The sequence below is a fragment of the Malus domestica genome, chromosome 13, assembly GCF_042453785.1.
Source record: "Malus domestica chromosome 13, GDT2T_hap1".
Taxonomy (NCBI): Eukaryota; Viridiplantae; Streptophyta; class Magnoliopsida; order Rosales; family Rosaceae; genus Malus; species Malus domestica.
Genome location: NC_091673.1, coordinates 8,126,245 through 8,144,705, shown reverse-complemented (window position 1 = coordinate 8,144,705; position 18,461 = coordinate 8,126,245). Strand labels below are relative to the sequence as shown.

Here is an 18,461-nt window from a genome sequence, read left to right as displayed (position 1 = left end):
AATTTGTTTCCTTTCAAAAATAATGTTTATTTTATTCCCTTTTAGAAATAATTGTTTTTAATACTTTAAAAAAATATAAAATGAGTATAAAGCAATGAAAACATGTAATTTGATAATAGACTCACTTCTAAAAACAATCTATGTTTTTGAATCTAGATCTAAAAATCCCTACAACGGAGTGCAAATATTCTCGAATGATTACTATTCACTAAGACAATAGTTACTAATTGCTTAATAGCCCGTACAATTATCGTCAGAGGGGGAGTTGCTTTTAAGAATCTATCCCTAGGACACCAACTGGAGTTTAAAGCCTAGTCCACAAAAGCAATTCTTACAAGTAATGAATTGTTCTTGGTCAACAAACGTATGGGTAGAGAGAGTTTTGCATATTGCACTCGTTTTTAACGCTAAATTCATTAGATTAAAAGAAAACTAATAAAAAGACTTGAAAACTTTGAATTTTAATGAAAATGACAAAGTAAAGAGTAAATTGAATAATACCATGATTGATTTTTTAATATAAAAATATAATTTTTCTTTAAAGTAAATAGTACTAGAAATTTTTATTAAAATTCACTTAAATTAAAGGTACTTTAAAATACATCCTCTTTATCATAACAAAACAAAACAGCACTCGTTTGTTCACAATAATGGCTTTTTACTGTCTTCAAAATACTAAACAGATAGTATCACTTTATTTACTAGATGTGGGTGTGGCTATGAAAGAACCACGTCTGTATAATAATAGTAATATAAATTAAAGTAAATAGCACCAAAAAGTTTTCGTTAAAGTTTCTTATATACAAAGCAGATGGAGCTATTACACGCGTGCATGCGTATGCGATGACGAAAATAATGTAGGCCCTTAATTGCATGAAGGGGCAGATATGTTGGTATGTAATGCACCAGTACACAAAGTGGGGAAAAGCTTTTCAAAGTGTCTGGTTCAGTACACAAAGTTTTCTTATATAAATGGTTAAATTTCTTTTAACATCTAATCACTTGTATTATGTCAATTGATATATCAAGTTGTATTTCTGACAAACTAAAATTTTTCTTGCATGTAAGAAATGCACAAACCTATCTTGACTGTAGAAATTTTGAAATTGAAATATCTAAAACTGTTTATTTCTCTATTTTTATTTGAAAATTATTCTCACAAAAAATCAATTGAGTCGAAGATTTTATGCTTCCAAATGTATATAACAAAAGATAGTGTTATTCACACACTTCTTATTATCTCTTACACACCATTATTAATTTTTGTTTATTGATCTTCTTCAATTCATTTGATCTAGCTGTCAGAAATTAATAGGAGCTTATGGAGGTAAAGATGAGTGTGTGGATAATGCACTATCTTAAAACAAATTGACGGTGTGAATACTAACTAGTAACTATTGAGTAAGATATTTACAAGAAAAGTCTATTATTTGATATATAAGGAAATGATTCCTTTTTTCTTTTTTTAGAAATGATCTTTTCAAATAAAGATAAAAAAATTGAAGGATTAACATAATGAAATTTATATAATAAGGCCATGTCATTCAACGAAGGATGTTATCCGAGAATATATATTGATTTTCCCCAACAATCATGCCAAAGATAAAGGCTTAGGAGAGGAAAGAAAGAGTACGATCAGATGGACTTGTTGAGTTGCATGCTATTATCTCTTATAGTCGTCTGGATCTCAATCCACGCTATCTATTATTCATTTGCAGGAAGATCGATTCCCACTAGGCTTCCACCTGGACCAAAACCATTTCCCTTCATTGGAAATCTCTTGGAGCTTGGGAACAAACCCCATCTCTCTCTCACTAACCTTTCACAACGCTATGGTCCCATTTTCACATTACATCTCGGACAAGTAACCACGGTTGTAGTTTCCTCGTCGACCGTGGCTAAGGAGGTCCTCCGAACCCATGACCAATTCTTTTGCAACCGAACCATCCCCAATGCAGTCCAAGCTCGTGACCACGCCAAGTACGGCATGCCTTGGCTACCCGTTTCAGCCGCGTGGAGAAACCTCCGCAAAATATGCAACTCGCAACTGTTCGCCAACAAAGTTCTTGACGCCAACCAAGCCAACCGTCACATAAAAGTGCAGGAACTCATATCCGAGGTCAATGAAAGCGTTGTGAAAGGTAACGCTGTTGATATTGGAAAGGCCGCTTTCAAAACTACGCTCAACTTGATGTCGCGTACCGTCTTCTCTGTGGACTTGGCAGACCCGAAGAGCGAGACGGCTAGAGAGTTTAAGGAGTTGGTTTGGAGTATTATGGAAGAGATTGGGAAGCCAAACTTGGCTGACTATTTTTCTGTGCTTAAGAAGATTGATCCCATGGGGATACGGCGTCGTTTGGCCAATCACTTCCAGAAGATGATCGACCTCTTTCACCGCATGATCACACAAAGGTTTGAGTCAAGAAAATCACGAGATTATGTCATAACAAATGATATTTTGGATACACTCATAAACATCAGTGAAGAGAAGAGTGAGGATATGGACATGGATGAAACTGAGCATCTGTTTCTGGTTAGTTGCCACTACTCTACTCTATTCTACCTCCATTGTTGTCGATACCTTGTTTGAATTAAAAATAGCTTGGCAGCTGGGCTTATCTGTACGCTCGAGGTTTTAAGTTCAGTTGCCCTTCTCCATTATTAATTGCTTTATATAAAATTTTAAAAAATGTATTATATGTTCGTTTGGTTTGATGGTTATATACTTGGATCATTAATTTTGTAATTGTTAGTCTTTTACTTGTTTATGATGTGTATTGTGCCATCTAAACTTACTAAGATGATAGATCAAATAATCAGTTGAGATGTTATAGGTAGATTTTGTTGTTCATACACAGCTTCATTCAATATTCCAATCAGATACGAGTTCATATCTCGTGAATAACAATTGTTGGATAAAAAGTACTAATTACACATTCCGTCAATTAGGATCTATTTGGTGCGGCCACAGATACAACTTCATCCACATTGGAATGGGCAATGGCTGAGCTATTACGCAACCCGGAAAAACTTTCCCTAGCTCAAGCAGAGCTGAAACAAATTATCGGCAAAGGAAAGCCAGTTGAGGAATCACAAATTGCTCAACTCCCTTACCTACAAGCCATAATCAAAGAAACCTTCAGATTACACCCAGTTGTTCCATTTCTAATTCCCCGAAAAGCCGAAGTTGACGTAGAAATCTGCGGGTACATTGTACCAAAGGGTGCACAAGTGCTGGTCAATGCATGGGCCATAGGGAGAGACCCCAATGTTTGGGACAACGCAAACTCGTTTATGCCGGAGAGGTTTTTAGGGTCGGAGATTGATGTTTTAGGCCGGAGCTTTGAGCTTATTCCGTTTGGTGGTGGGAGGAGAATATGCCCTGGATTGCCATTGGCAATGAGAATGTTGAGCTTGATGTTGGGTTCGCTTATTAACTCGTTTGATGATTGGAAGCTGGAAGATGGTGTTACACCGGATACCTTGAACATGGATCAGAAGTTTGGCCTTACCTTACAGAAAGCTCAGCCACTAAAAGTTGTGCCAATTTTATATAAGAACCTAGCTTAATTTCTACTTTCCACTATATATTTTCTGAACCGCAATAAGAATAATATGTTTGTGATATTATTGTCCCACATCCATTTTAATAATTCTTTATCGATTTGAAAATTTTCATCACTTTATTGGATGACTGGTGGGTTTTGAATTTGATTACTACCTGGCGGCTGTTGAGCTCCATATTTTACTTACTTTTTCGTCTTAGTTGTATTAAGCCGCCGGCGGCTCCTCAACATGATTGAGGACTGGTAGCTAAAAATGGATGTGATATCCACACATCCCATTTTACTTCTCACACACATTTTTAATTTTCGGCCGTCGGATCGGATGAATTTAAGAAGATCAACGGATAGAAATTATCAAAGGGTGTGTGAGAAGTAAAATGGGTTGTGTGGATAGTATTCTCTGTGTACCTGCCATAGTATTCCCCTCCCCTATCTGACCTTAGGATCTTTATGGACATTTCTTGTTGTTTTTCAACTTTGGTTTTGAATACTTTAAAACAATTGAATACAGAAGACTTCCGAGATTAATAGAAATATGAAAATCTTGAAAAATCATTCGTAAAAGTCATGAAATACACATTTCCATGAAGTGTTTTGGTTGGAAAAGGTCCACAGACGTCTGAATGAATAATCTCCAACAACTTTAGACTTCTAGTTGAAGTTTTCTTCTTAGAAATTATTAACTTTCCCTTAAAACACTCAATACAATTTGTTAAGTCTGAGAAGTCTAAAGTAGGTAGGATATTATCCTTGACTAAGCGATTCATTCTAATTTTCGAAATGTGTCACAATCTTCTACGCCAAAGCATAGAAGATTTTTCATTTAAAAACGTTCTTTTACTCGAACCCATTGAATCAACACTAAGGCCAGCAAAATCATTCATCACTGAACACAACAATTGCCACAAATTATTAACCAGGAAACAAACTCCAAGAACATCTTTTGGATTATTTTTCAAGTAAATTATGACACTCTCATCTCATTGTCTCCATTGAAATGTAAACCGCATTTTACAAGTTTTGAAACAGAAACTAAATTCCTTCAAAGTGAAGGTACATAGAGAACATCAACTAATTCTAAAATAAAACCACTAGATAATTCCAGCTTGAGGTTGCCTACTACTTCCACAGCCACTTCATTGTATTGCCAACGAAAACTTGAAAAACTTCACTTCTTGTAGTTGTAACTCCTCTTGTGAAACCCTGCAATGAATTGGTGATGTGAACCGAACACTTAGTGTCAAACCACCAAGTATTTGGAGGGACTACAACAAGATTAGTTTCAAAACAAACAAAAATACCTTTCTTAATTTTCCAGTTCTTGAGTTTCTCACATTCCCTTCTTATGTGTCCAGTATTTTTGCAAAAATAGCACCTTATGTTGTCCATAATTTCCTTATGTTCCTTTGGTCATTTAGAGGAAGAAGCAGCTATAGCAGTTCCTAGAGAAGAGTCTAGTTTAGAAGCCTTACCAGAATGAAACATTGGCCTATTCCCTTTGTTGGCATGCACCAAGTTCATAGTACCTTTCTTTGAGCCTGTCTTCCCCCTGAGCGCATATAGAAATCAGTTCATCCAATGACCATTTTTCCTTCTGTGTGTTGTAAGTGATCTTCAGTTGATCAAAGGAATAAGGTAGGGAGGTCAATGCCATATAAACAACAAAAGCATTATCAACTGGAACCTCCAAGTCCTTCAATTTTGTTGCAGTGTCAACAAGCTTCGGTATATGTTCCCTTACACCTTTGCCTTCATCAAACTTCAAACTGGCCAATGTCATCATCAATTCACCCATTTCGGCTTTCTCGGACTCTTTGAGCTTTGCTCCAATTGAATCCAGGAAATCCTTAGCTTTGTCACATGCAGTTATACCACCTCTCAAAGTCTCACTTATAGTTCTTTTCATCACCATGAGCTACGCATCCTGTTGTCTTTTTGCCACTTTTCATGCTTCAATCTTTGCTCAGCAGTCTAAGTGTCAGTTGGTGGTGCAGGTTCGTCCTCTCTCAGTGCTAAATCGAGATCCATCAGGCCCAGCAAAATCTCAATATCATGTTTCCACGTTTTGAGTTTCCCCTATTGAGAGGCTCGATCGATGAAAGGCTAAGTGCAGATGAAGTTGCTGAGGTAGCAAAGTAAAACATTAAATATAGTTTTAATTTCATACATCACTTACACATGTTTAAATATAAACACCCTTTCAAAATCATGTACATTTTGACCACTACAATCACTTTTATCGCAAATATATCGAGTCTTTGGACAAGATAATTACAAGATTATACAAGGAATGATTCATTGAAACTTTACGGATTTTATATATTCTTTCCTTTGGAAAAGAGTATGAACATGCAATGAATCTTTAAACCCTTCTTTGCCAGAATATACAGCCATATCATTCACCGCTGCATGACATTAAAAACTTCTAAGGCAAGACTATCCCATGCATTTCATAAAAAACAGAGAATTCACATGCTTGAAAACATATGCAGTTACACATATATATTCGACTCGTTGAAAGACTTAATGTTCTTAAGGTGATAGAACCCAATAACGTAGAATTTTTCTTTACGAGCAGGGAGTCCTTCTATAGATTAACATTCACCAACTTCCCTCTATCATGGAGGGTTGGTTTTTGTCAGTTAACAACAATTTCATCAAATAGTGGGACGTAAGTTATCTCCACTATTGATATCCATATTTCCTTAATAATAGGAAGCAGTTCTTTCCATGCTTGCAACTTATGTCAAATTGTATTATTACCAATTAAATACATTTCGTCCTTCACTAAATGATAGTTTAGTCCAATTAGGTTTCTAACATAAATGGCTTTCTTGAGTTGTGTAATACTATGTCTAATGGTGGCCTGGATCATATTCCAAGCCTTCCGTTACTCATCTGCAAGAAGAATGCCGACAAATCTTCCGCCCTGGACCAAGGCCATTACCCTTCATTGGCAATCTTTTGGAGATTGGCAACAAACCGCCCCTCTCCATAACCAAGCTTTCACAATACTGCGGACCCATAATGTACTTTAAAACTCGGCCAAATAACTGTTGAGAATGAATCCTACATCGATTAGATGAGAGACTTTACGTGTGCTATTAAGTAATTTGGCTACTTCTCATATTGTCAATTGGTTTTATTGTGGAACTCCAACTTCTTCATGATATGCCAAGCATGGGATACCTTGGCTACATGTTTCAGATAAATGGAGAAACCTTCACAAAATATGCAACTCTCAGTTGTTCGCCACCAATTCTCGATGCTAGCCAAGGCAACCATTAGCGGATGGACTAAGGGGCAAGGGAGGTCAGCTGACCCCCGAACTCCAGTGAATGTCCGGATAACTCGAGAGTTGCCTTTTTGAAGATTGAAGTTGGCTTTATACATTCCCTCCAGCTGTTTGATAAAATGCTTGAAAGAAGAGTTTCTCTTCTTATTATTATTATTTTTTAAATATTATCTTACCAAAACGACCATATTTTAGGCCAAATTAGTTTAATAAAATTAAAAAAAACAACAACAGCCAAAAAAGTAATAATCATGTGCATTTGCTAATTACATTGCTTTGGTTTTACCGGTTGCTAATGCTTCAGTGGAGAAAGTCATTTCCGCTATCAATAGTGTGAAGAGTACATTGCATAACAGAATGATTTATACCTTGGCTATGATGGAGTGATAGCATGGTGATTTATAATAAGAGCAATGTTTTATCTTCCGTTGATAATTAAGCTATGATGGAGTGTTTTCAAAATATGAAAATGCGTCATTGACTATTGTTACTTGTATTTGTTATTTATTCTATAGGTTATGAATAAGGAACTATGGTTTAATTTTTAAGGTTATTATGTGTCTAAAAAATGTTTGTGAAATTTTACATGTGACCCTCCGAACAATTTTTCCTGAATCCGCCATTGAAGGCAACCGTCAATTAAAAGTGCAAGAGCTCGTTGCTGATGTCAAAGAAAGCCTTGTAAAAGGCGAGGCGGTAGAAATTGGAAGGGTTGCTTTCAAAAACTACGCTCAATTTTCTATCACGTACTGTCTTCTCTGTGGATTTAGTGGACTCACATATTGAGAGGGCTAGAGAGTTCAAATAGTTAGCGTGGAGTATTTATGGAAGAGGCTGGCAAACGAAACTTGGCAGACTTCTTTCCTGTGCTTAAGAAGATTGATCCGATGAGGATAAGGCAACGTTTGACTAGTCACTCCTAGAATGTTTGAACTCTTTGACCGCTTGGTCATGCAAAGGTTTGAATCAAGAAAACAACTTGATTATATCATATGACTAATGATATGTTAAATACCTTAATAAACATTAGTGAAGAGAAAAATTGAGGATATATATGGACACTGATGAAACTCAACATTTGTTCCTGGTTAGTTGCTACTATATATTTACCCTCTAATTTTGTTGCTCTCAATTATTCTCAAATGTTGGCAGTCCTACATCGGTGGGAAAAGTCAATAAGAGTGGCTTTAAATATAATTACTCTACTCTAACTAATACCAATGTCTTTTGTGGTAATATCTCACACCTAACGGATTGGGCATGTGGTGTGGTAAAGTTGGGGACAATACCAGTGTCGTTAGAGTGAGGCCCCCCAGGCCCTTTGATCTAGAAAATATCAACATGGTATCAGAGCCCATTGTTACGGGCTCATGCAAGCCGAAAGCTTGTCATTAGGAAATGTGGGCTTGGAAACAAGCTTGGACTCTTAACATAGAGCCAGCATCTGAGTTCTTAAGAAGCACTTCCTGAAAAGATTAAAAACAAGTCTAGACACCATTGGAGCCGGCTTGTTGAGTTTCAATTGCCGATATGTGGATCTCCACGTGTGAACCACCAAAGGGGGTTACACGTGAGAGGGCGTATTGGTAGTCCCACATCGGTGGGGGAAGTCAACAAGGGTGGCTTTAAATATGATTACCTTACTCTAATACCAAGTTTTTTTGTGGTAAAACCCCACACTTGACAAATTGGGCATGTGGTAAAATTAGTAACAGTATTGGTGTCGTTAGAGTGGAACCCCAAGACCCGTCGTTGTAAAAAAATTCAACATTGAATAGCGATGACTATGATTGGTTAGAGTGGAGCCCCTGGACCCGTCGTTTTTTGTTGTGTATACTTAAGGATTGCTTAGAGGCTATATCGATGACTATGATTGTTTTGTTGGTTCATTACAGGATCTATTTACTGTGGGAACAGATACAACGTCATTCGCATTGGAATGGGCAATTGCTGAGCTACTCTGTGACCCTGAAAAATTGTCCAAAGCTCAAGTAGAGCTGAAGCAGATCATCAGAAAAGGAAAACCGGTTGAAGAATATGACATTGGTCAACTCCCTTACTTACAAGCAATAATCAAAGATACCTTTTGATTGACCCAGCAGCACCTTAACTACTTCCCCGAAAAGCTGAAACAGATGTAGAAATCTGCGGGTACACTGTACCAAATGGCGCACAAGTGTTTGTCAATGCATAGGCCATCAACAGAGACCCTAGCATTTGGGACAACCTGAATTCATTTTTGCTAGCTAGAGAGGTTTTTGGGATCGGAAATTGATGTTACCGGCAAGAACTTTGAGCTTATTTCGTTTGGTGGTAGGAGGACAATATGTCCTAGCTTGCCATTGGTAGTAAGAATGGTGAACTTGATGTTGGGTTTGTTAGATATAGTGTGTAAGGTGGTTAAGTTGGTTAGCATATCATGAACTTAGATTGTGACAAGTATTAACATCTTGTGAGTTTTATCTTAGCTTAGTAGTTAAGCTAAGATAGTTAGACATATATACATTTGTGTAAGTGTAATATGTGATTTCATGAAAATACAATACAAACAAATACTTTCTTTCTCTAAACAACCTCTCTTATTCTTTGAGATAGTTCTTTCTTTCTCTGTTTACATGGTATCTTTCGCTTGAAAAGCTTCGGCTTGACGGTTTCTTGATCTTGGTTCTTTTGCTTCCGCGTTCTACTGTGATTCACGATTGTTCTCTCTCTCTTGGGGCCGTGATTACTCTCCATCCTCTACACTCGATGTATCTTCTTCTTTGCACACCAAGTGTTTGTTATAATTTCTCAGTGAAAACCTTTATTTGGGTTGTCTCGGATCTCTGCAATGGTGACTTCTGCTCAGTTGCAGATTCTTCAATCTCCTATAACGTCTCTCATCTCCACAGTTTCTTCATCTGTGAATGTTAAACTTGATGATTCCAATTATCTTACTTGGAATTTTCAGATCGACTTGCTTCTTGAAGGTCATGGTCTTATGGGTTTTGTTGATGGGTCTCATATCCGCCCTCTACGGTTTGTTGCTTCTACTTCTGGAGACTCTAATGTTTCTTTAAGTGATGGGGGTTCTCTGATTGAAAGTGATGAGTTCAAGGTTTGGAAGATGCACGATAGGCATTGATGCAATTGATCACCGCCACTTTATCTCCCCTAGTGGTCTCTTGTGTCATCGGTAGTACTAGTGCTCGTGATCTGTGGGTGCGTCTCAAAGAACAATTCTCTATTGTTACTCAAGCTACGATTTTTCAGATGAAATCTGAGTTGCAGAACATAAAAAAATATACTGATTCAATTTCTCAATACTTGCAATGAATTAAAGAAGCTTGGGACTATCTGGTTGCTGCTGGGGTTCATTTTGATGATGATGATATAGTTATCTTAACCTTGAACGGCCTTCCATCTGAATACAATACTCTACGATCTATTATTCGAGGCCGTGAGAATGTGATTTCCATGAAGGATCTCCGGTCTCAGTTACTTGTTGAAGAAGCAATGGTTGACAATGTCCCTATTACTCATTTCTTATTTGCTATGGTTGCTAGAAATAATGGCAGTCATTCACCGTCTTATGGAGATTCTACCAAAATTGGAGATTCTTCCAATGGTCCTTCATATGGGGGTTCTTCTGGGTTCAAATCAAATTATAGTAAGAACAAAAACAAGGGTAAATTTCAGCATAGCTCCTAGCTGCAGATTTCGAAATTCTGATAATGCAGTTTCTGAAGGTTGTAAAATCTGTGGGAAGAAGAATCAAAGTGCCAAATACTGTCACTTCAGGAATTCTACTATGTCTTCTCAAGCTCCGACAGCTATGCATGATTCGACATCTCAATCTCATGAACCAAGTGCCCCTTCTCAACAACTGTGGCTTACTAATTCCGGAGCTTCTTCCCTTATGATTGCAAATTTGACTAGATTTTCATTGGCTTCCTCATACCCTACTAATGACACCATTCAGACTGCGAGTGGTGCAGGTTTATCGATTTCTCCTATTGGTTCTTCTACTCTTCACACTTCCTTCAAACCGTTGCAACTAAATTCAGTTCTTTATGTTCCTCGTTTATCTCAGAATCTTTTATCTGTGCATAGACTTTGTTTGGACAACAATTGTTGGCTAATATATGATGCATTCTCTTTCTGGATCCAGGACAAAGCCACAAGGATGATTCTCATTCAAGGCAAATGCAGCAATGGATTGTACCCTATCCCAATTTCTGCTAAGAAGAAGGTTATCACTTCTTCGGCTCCCACTGCTTATTTTGGACATCGTGTATCTTCTGGTCTCTGGCATAATAGGCTAGGTCACTCTTCCAATTCTGTGGTGTCTCTGATGTTAAAGAAATGTAATGTGTCTGTTTTACCTGATTCACTGTCTGTGATGTGTCATACTTGTATGGAAGGTAAATTCTGTAAACTGCCATTTGTCAACTCTGTGTCTAAGTCCATTCATCCATTTCAAGTCATTCATAGTGATGTTTGGGGTCCCTCTCCTTGTAATTCAATAGATGGTTTTCAGTATTATGTGACATTCATTGATGAATGCACAAGACATTGTTGGCTGTTTCCTCTTATCAATAAAAGTGATGTTTTCTCTACTTTTGTTGGTTTTTCCAATTATGTGTCCAATCATTTTGCCACTTCTATCAAAATATTACAGAGTGATGGTGGGGGTGAATATCTTAGTAAATCATTTCAACAAGTTTTACTGGACAAAGGGATTAAACATCAATTGTCTTGCCCTTATACACCTGAGCAAAATGGTTTGGCCGAAAAGAAGCATCGGCATATCATTGAAACAGCCATAACCCTTTTGCAAACTGCTTCTCTACCACCCATGTTCTGGTCTTTTGCGTGTCAAACTGTTGTGTATCTTATAAATCGCATGCCTTCACCTATTCTTCAAAATCAATCTCCATTTGAATTGTTATTTGGTGCTGTTCTAGATATACATCATCTCAAATTTTTTGGTTGTTCAATATTTCCTTTACTAAAACCATATAACAGTACCAAATTGCAACCTAAGACATCCAAATGTATCTTTCTTGGTTATGCTTCCAAATACAAGGGTTTCATTTGTTATGACATTTTTTCTACCAAGTTTTATATTTCTAGACATGTAGTTTTTGATGAGTCTGAACTTCCATACCCTTCTCTCTCTGCTACATGTTCTGTCAACCTCCATTCTACTCTTAATTATGTTGTTTTTCCATCATCTCTTCCATATTAGTTAACCATGAAAATCATATTGTGTCTATGTCATCTACCTTGTCTGATACTATGTCATCCCAATTTACTCAACACAGTGGTACTTCTAGTTCATTACAATCCATTACTGCATCCACAGATCACAAATCCTCTTCTGTACTCCCTGTGGTTCCTGAGATTCCAAAGTGGGGTATGTTCTGAGCCTTCTCATGAGTTCACTTTTGCAACTACTCCGAGTACTACTGCAATTGAACTGCAACATGAGTTTCAACCTGATAGTTTGTAGATTATTCTTCCAATTCCTCCTATGAATACTCACTCTATGCAAACACGCGCTAAGAGTGGTATTTCGAAAAAGAAGGCTTTTCTTTCAGTAGTTCAAGAGAGTGAAACGGTTGATATTTCACAAGTTGAACCTGCCACTTACAAGTCTGCTCTTAAGTCTCCAGTGTGGTTATCTGCTATGGAAGAAGAGTTGCAGGCTCTTCATACTCAACACACTTGGTCTTTAGTTCTACTGCCTCATAATAAAAATTTGGTAGGGTGTAAGTGGGTGTTTAAGATCAAGAAGCATGCTGATGGTTTTATTTCCCGGTATAAAGCCCGCCTTGTTGCCAAAGGGTTTAATCAAGAAGAGGGTATCGATTATGGAGAAACTTTTAGCCCGGTTGTTAAACCTACAACTGTGAGGTTGGTTTTGGCATTAACAGCTAATTTTGGATGGTCAGTACGACAACTTGATGTCAAGAATGCCTTTCTTCATGCCATTCTTCAGGAAGAGGTGTACATGACACAGCCACCCGGGTTTAGTGATCCTCACTATCCTGCACATGTTTGCCGACTACAAGTCCTTGTATGGCTTAAAACAAGCCCCAAGGGCATGGAATGACAGGTTTACCTCATTTCTTCCTTATCTGGGATTCCTTTCAACATATTCTGATCCCTCATTGTTTGTTAAACATGTTGGCAAGTCTGTGGTTATCCTACTCCTTTATGTTGATGATATACTCATCACATGGAGTGATTCAGCTGCTATTGATATCACTATTGGGGCTTTGACCAAAGAATTTGATATTAAAGATCTTGGTTCTCTTCATTATTTTCTTGGGATTCAAATCACACAGAATTCTAGTGGGATTTAAAGAATATGTGACAGATTTGTTGGGAAAAGCAGATATCGTTCGTTCTAAACCGTGCCCTACTCCTTGCTTACCGTATAACAGATTGGTAAAAGATGATGGACATCTTTTCAATAATCCATCTTTGTATAGAAGCATTGTAGGTGCTATTCAATACCTGACTTTTACCAGACCTGATATCGCATTCTCGGTTTATCAAGTCTGTCAATTTATGCATTGCCCTATGGAATCACACTATGCTGATGTGAAACGTTTTCTCAGGTATTTGCAAGGCACTATTGATTTTGGCATTCAGTTTAGCAAAGGGGATTTGGATCTTCATGCCTTTAGTGATGCAGACTGGGCGAGTGACCCAAATGAACGTAGATCTACAACAGGTTTGGTTGTGTATATTGGACCAAATCCTATTTCTTGGTCATCCAAGAAACAAAACACAGTCTCTAGATCATCTATAGAGGCTGAATATCGAGCACTCTCAAGCACTTCTGCCGAAATCGATTGGATTAAACAATTACTTCAGTTTATGCAGATTGAGGTGTCTGGTCCAACAACTTTGTTCTATGACAATCTTTCTACCATTGCTCTTGCTTACAATCTTGTACTGCAAGTGCAATTCGTTTCATCAAATGACCAATTTGTCGATATTCTTACAAAGGGACTGTCTACTCCTTTGTTTCGCACACATTGCTACAATATCAGACTTGGCAAGCCTCACTCTGAGATTGAGGGAGGATGTTAGATATAGTGTGTAAGGTGGTTAAGTTGGTTAGCATATCATGAACTTAGATTGTGACAAGTGTCAACATCTTGTGAGCTTTATCTTAGCTTAGTAGTTAAGCTAAGATAGTTAGACATATATACATTTGTGTAAGTGTAATCTGTGATTTCATGAAAATACAATACAAACAAATACTTTCTTTCTCTAAACAACCTTTCTTATTCTTTGAGATAGTTATTTCTTTCTCTGTTTACAGGGTTTGCTTATTAACTGCTTTGATAATTGGAAGCTTGAAGATAGAGTTGCACCAGAGGCCATGAACGTGGATTAGAAGTTTGGTCTCACTTTACAGAGAAAACTCAGCCTCTCATAGTTGTGCCCATGTTATAGGAGAACCCAGTTTGATATCTACGTGAAGTTTCTATAAAGGGTAGCATTGTAAATATACCTTCTTAGTTGTTATCTTAGTAGTCAAGATAATCTGATAGTTTGTTGTATATATATACACCTAAGTTGTAACATTATGTGTGTGAAATGAAAATATATTTTACCAAATATGGTATCAATCGCATTCTCTGTCTAAAGACTCCCCCTCTTCGATCCTACCTTTCCCGCTTCTCTCTGAGTTCCTTCTCTCTGAGTTCCTTCTCTCTGTGTTCTTGATCGATTCTTCGATCATGTTCGAGATCTTCGATCGTGCTCTCTACCTTCATCGTCTATCTGACAATGGCGTCTCCTTCGTCGGAATCGGCTTATCCAATTCATCCCCTTCCGACTGAATCTTCAAACCCTAATTCTTCAAATTCTACCTCAATCACGATCCAAAACATTGGATCCATGGTGCCAATCAAGCTTACCACCACAAATTACTTGACCTGGAGTGCTCTCTTTGCCCCAATTTTTCGCCGCTACAACCTTACTGGGTCATATTGATGGATCTATGGCGGCACCGCCTCACTTTCTTCTTGATTCTTCGAGCAATCGCACTCTCAATCCTGCTTATGTTTCTTGGTATGAGAATGATCAAAATATTCACATCTAGCTCAACTCCATGCTCTATGAATACATAATTCCATATACTGTTGGTGTGAATTCCGCTCGTGATCTTTGGGCAAAATTGGAATCACGTCTTGCCACGGCTTCTCAGTCTCATATTCATGAGTTACGCTCTCGTCTTCGTAATCTTACTAAAGGAAATTCAACTGCTGCTCAATATCTTCAGCAAATTGAGGCAATTGTTGATGCTCTTACTAGTGCCGACTCTTCGGTTAACGATTTCGATCTGATCTCTGTTACTCTTTATGGCCTTCCCCTAAAGTATGACTCATTTGTTGATGCTATTCAATTCCGTCTCGGATCTACAACAATTGATGAACTCCATGGCTTCCTCCTTAGCAAAGAGATTCAATTAGCCACTCGCAAGAAAAGAATCTCTGAGGCATCATCTTTTCAGGCGTTTAACACATCTGCAGGCATCATTCCTCTTCTTATTTCCAATCCTAACTCTTAGGCTTTTGTGGCTCAGTCTCTTTCTACCTTCAACAATCAAAGTCGTGGAATGGATCGTCCTCATAATCGAAGTCATTTCAATCGTGGAAATTATAGATCCTCTAATAATCAATGATTCTCTAACAACCGTGGTAATAATCAGCGTCATACTCGTGGAGGTCGCAACAATTTTTCATCCTATACTAAGAAAAATCCATGTCAGATTTGTCATCAGTTTGATCATGAAGCATATGATTGTCCTCATCGCATGAATCTGGCTTATGGTGGAAAATCCTCTTCTGCAGCAATGGTTCCTAATACTTCTTCATCCAATCCTACTTGGATTGTCGATTCCGGAGCCACATCACACATGACCAACTCTTATGCAACTCTGCAGAATCCTGAAGCATACACAGGTCTAGAACAAGTGTATATTGGTGATGGCAAAGGTTTGCCCATCACTCACTCTAGTTCTACTATTTTGAATACTTCTACTAGTGCTTTTACACTCAATAAAGTACTATATGTGCCTGTATTAAAACATAACCTTCTATCTGCAAATCAATTTCTGATTGATAATCACTGTTCATTGCATCTTTATCCCTCTCACTTCACTGTGAAGGATATTTCTTCGGGGAGGATGCGTTTAAAAGTCCTGTTCAGCAAGGGTTTTATCCTTTTCATTTTCACTCATCTGCAAATGGTCATCATAAGGCACTCACAGCTTCTGCAAAAGCTTCTAATGATGTTTGGCATCAAAGATTGGGTCACCCATCAATCAAGATTCTCAATAAACTTGCTTCAAAATCCTGTATTCCTGTTTTAGCTCATACAAATACATCATTCTGCTCAGATTGTGCATTAGGTAAAAGCTCCAAGCTTCCTTTTGTATCTACTTCTTGTACAACTAGCAAACCTCTAGAACTCATCCACACGGATGTTTGGGGACCATCACCTATAGCATATTCTCAAGGTTTTCGGTACTATATCATTTTTATGGATGACTTTACTAGATATTGCTGGTTTTATCCTCTGAAATGCAAATCTGATGTACTGTCAACTTTTATGCAATACAAATCTCTGGTTGAGAATTCTCTGAGTACCAACATCATTACTTTGAGGACTGATTATGGTGGAGAGTACTTAAGTACTCATTTCTCTAACTTCTTGGCTACACATGGCATTCAACATCAACTCACTTGCCCCCACACACCTGAACAAAATGGGTGTGTAGAACGCAAGCATCGTCATTTAGTTGAAACTGCTTGCACTCTTTTGGCAGCTTCAAAAGTACCCCACATCTATTAGGTTGAGGCTTTCACCACATAAATCTATCTTATTAACAGATTGCCCATTGCATCCCAACAATCTCCTTGGGAATCTCTATATCATCGAGCTCCAAACTATGAGTTTTTAAAGGTCTTTGGTTGTGCTTGTTTCCCATGGCTCAAACCTTATACTTCTTCAAAGCTGGATCCTAAAAGCAAAGCATGTGTCTTTCTTGGATATAGTCTGAATCACAAGGGCTATAAGTGCCTTGATCATGCAACCAATAGAGTATACATTTCTAGGCATGTTCTTTTCAATGAATCCAGTTTTCCTTTTCATAATATGTCAAACACCACAACCCCATTACCACCCTTGTATCCTAAGCTCGGATCATTTGACCCATCTAATCTTACCTTTACATTTCCTATTTCTTCTTCCTCTGGTACTAACACCTCATTGCCTAGATCCTCTTCAAGTACACCACCTATCTTATCCCATAACCATTCCTCCACTACTATCTCAAGTCCTATAATGTCAGTTCCAGATTCCATTCCTTCCATTTCTAATCAACCCATTAACAATCATCCAATGCAAACACGGTCAAAATCTAGCATTTTCAAACCTAAAGCACTCACTGCCACTAAACACGTTCTACCATCTCATCTCTCAGTGGATTACATACCTAATACCTATCTTCAAGCCTCCAAATACCCTCATTGGAGCCAGGCCATGCAAGAGGAAGTCAATGCTCTTATCAACACTGGAACATGGTCTCTTGTTCCCAAGACTCCATCACAGGACATTGTAGGTTGCAAATGGGTCTTCCGTATCAAGAGAAAGCCAGATGGCACTATAGACAGGTACAAAGCTCGGCTCATTGCCAAGGGATTCAATCAACAGGAAGGTTTAGACTATACTGAAACCTTCAGTCTGGTAGCTAAGCCTGTTACCATTCGACTTCTCCTCACTTTTGCAGTTCAATTTGATTGGTTCTTGAACCAACTTGATGTCAACAATGCTTTCTTACATGGGACACTCAATGAATCAATTTTTATGCAGCAACTTCCTAGATTTGAAGATTCAACTAAACCATTTCATGTCTGCCATTTGCATCGTTCTCTGTATGGTTTAAAACAAGCTCCGCAGGCTTGGTATGACAAGCTTCATGGTGCTCTTCATTCTCTTGGATTTTTTGGATCTCACAGTGATCATTCATTGTTTATAAAAAAGGGTCAAGATATGATTTTCATTCTTGTCTATGTTGATGATATTTTGGTTACTGGTCCAAATTCAGCAGCATGTCAACAAGTTATTCAGCAACTTAGCTTCATGTTCCCAATCAAGGATTTAGGTCCTCTACACTATTTCCTCGGTCTTGAAGTTCAACGATCCTCCTCCGGTATTTTTCTCTCTCAAAACAAATACATATTGGATTTGCTATCCAAAGCAAACATGACTGGAGCCAAACCTTGCAGTACCCATCTCAGCACCTCTAAACTTGATCATGATTCTCACTTATGTCAAAATGCTTCTGAGTATCGTTCACTAGTTGGTGCTCTCCAATATCTCACTTGGACACGTCTCGATCTCAGTTTTGCAATTAATCTTGTATGTCAATATATGCACAATCCAGAGTTTCACACTTTCAGGCTGTTAAGCGTATCCTCCGATATCTCAAGGGATCTCTTGGCATTGGTCTCTGGTTCTCCAAGTGTTCAACTCCGCCTACTATCATAGCATTCTCTGACGCTGATTGGGCTGGCTGTGCTCTTAACAGA

General features: G+C 38.0%; 1 protein-coding gene, 1 long non-coding RNA gene and 1 pseudogene across 2 annotated transcripts; 2 read left to right on the top strand and 1 right to left on the bottom strand.

Annotated features, from left to right (window-relative positions):
* Positions 1 to 939: 939 nt before the first annotated feature.
* LOC103452123 (geraniol 8-hydroxylase-like) lies at positions 940 to 3,625 on the top strand. The gene is made up of 2 exons (XM_008391617.4): positions 940 to 2,533; positions 2,950 to 3,625. Exons 1-2 carry the CDS (start codon positions 1,640 to 1,642, stop codon positions 3,568 to 3,570), a joined length of 1,515 nt encoding a protein of 504 aa, XP_008389839.1. The 5' UTR covers positions 940 to 1,639; the 3' UTR covers positions 3,571 to 3,625.
* Positions 3,626 to 4,497: 872 nt separating this feature from the next.
* Positions 4,498 to 5,710, bottom strand: LOC139190717 (uncharacterized). Its single transcript, XR_011575073.1, has 2 exons — positions 4,868 to 5,710; positions 4,498 to 4,769 (listed from the first exon to the last, which is right to left on the bottom strand). It is a non-coding gene; the product is annotated as an uncharacterized lncRNA (long non-coding RNA).
* A 681-nt stretch (positions 5,711 to 6,391) lies between these two features.
* Positions 6,392 to 14,299, top strand: LOC139190774 (geraniol 8-hydroxylase-like; annotated as a pseudogene).
* Positions 14,300 to 18,461: the final 4,162 nt, after the last annotated feature.